The 1048-nt window shown below is 31.7% G+C and overlaps 1 protein-coding gene across 1 annotated transcript; it reads right to left on the bottom strand.

The window, feature by feature from the left end:
- Positions 1–73: 73 nt before the first annotated feature.
- LOC111035368 (piggyBac transposable element-derived protein 4-like) lies at positions 74–1002 on the bottom strand (the record flags this gene model as incomplete). Its single annotated transcript, XM_022316954.1, has 2 exons — positions 737–1002; positions 74–607 (listed from the first exon to the last, which is right to left on the bottom strand). Coding segments are annotated over exons 1-2 (800 nt in total), but the record flags the coding sequence as incomplete, so codon positions are not given.
- Between the last annotated feature and the right edge of the window lie 46 nt (positions 1003–1048).

The raw sequence follows: 1048 nt of genomic DNA, 5'->3' as shown, positions 1-1048 counted from the left end.
TTCAATTAATTTAGAGGCTAAATCAAAACTATTGTAGAAATTGTCCATGTATAATGCATGGCCGTTATTTAACTTTTCGGACATTAAATGCAAAACCACATTAGCTGCATGGCCTTTTCCTCCCAAGTCATCGAGTACTCCTACATAAACGGCAAATTTTAATATCAATCCATGAGGTTCCGTGAGCATGTATAATTTAATTCCATATTTATGGCGTTTGTTTTGAATATACTGACGAAACTGGAGACGGCCTCTCCATAACACCATAGACTCATCAAGTGAGAGTTCTTTTTTGGGATAATAGATGGTATTCATTTTGTTATTGAAATATGTAATTAAAGGTCTAATTTTATATAAGCGATCTTCGGGTAGGTTTTGATTATTAGTTTCAATATTTGGTGCAAAATGAAAACATCTCAATAAATTTAAAAATCTATCACGACTCATATAATTTGAAAAGCAAGAAAGACTGAAAAGGTGATGTGTTTTCCAATAGTCATTTAATCTGTTGAGTTTTATAGTACCAGTGTGAATTATCAATGCAATAAATGTTAAAATTTCGTCTTTATCTGTCGGTTTCCAATCGGAAATACGAGAACGTGGTGCACTACCAACACGTAAAAACTCGGTTTCAGCATAATTATTCGTTTCATCAACCAATAGTTTTATAAAATGTTCATCGAAAAGCATAAAAAAATAATCTATAGGATTTTGTTTGCCTTCTATCGAAACTAACAATTCATTTTTTTTTATAAAAGGAAAATTAGACAATTCAATTTCCTCCTCTTGCCAACTACCATCATTATTAATATTAATTGTTGATGATTGAGTATTTACACTTGGTACATTATTCGCGATCTCATTATCACTCTCAAAATCGTCAGACACTTGTTCAATATTTTCAAATTCATATTCGCTACCAGAATCGGAAAAATCATAATTTTCGTCACTATCAGAGTTAAATAGCATCTGCTCAATTTGTTGTTCATAATTTTGATTCATACGGCAAAACCGTTTTGGTCGAGATGGACCTGGTTCATTCAATGTA

Source organism: Myzus persicae, unplaced genomic scaffold, assembly GCF_001856785.1.
Source record: "Myzus persicae strain clone G006 unplaced genomic scaffold, MPER_G0061.0, whole genome shotgun sequence".
Lineage (NCBI taxonomy): Eukaryota > Metazoa > Arthropoda > Insecta > Hemiptera > Aphididae > Myzus > Myzus persicae.
Note: the sequence above shows the minus strand (reverse complement) of the source record. Positions and strands in the feature narration are given on the sequence as shown.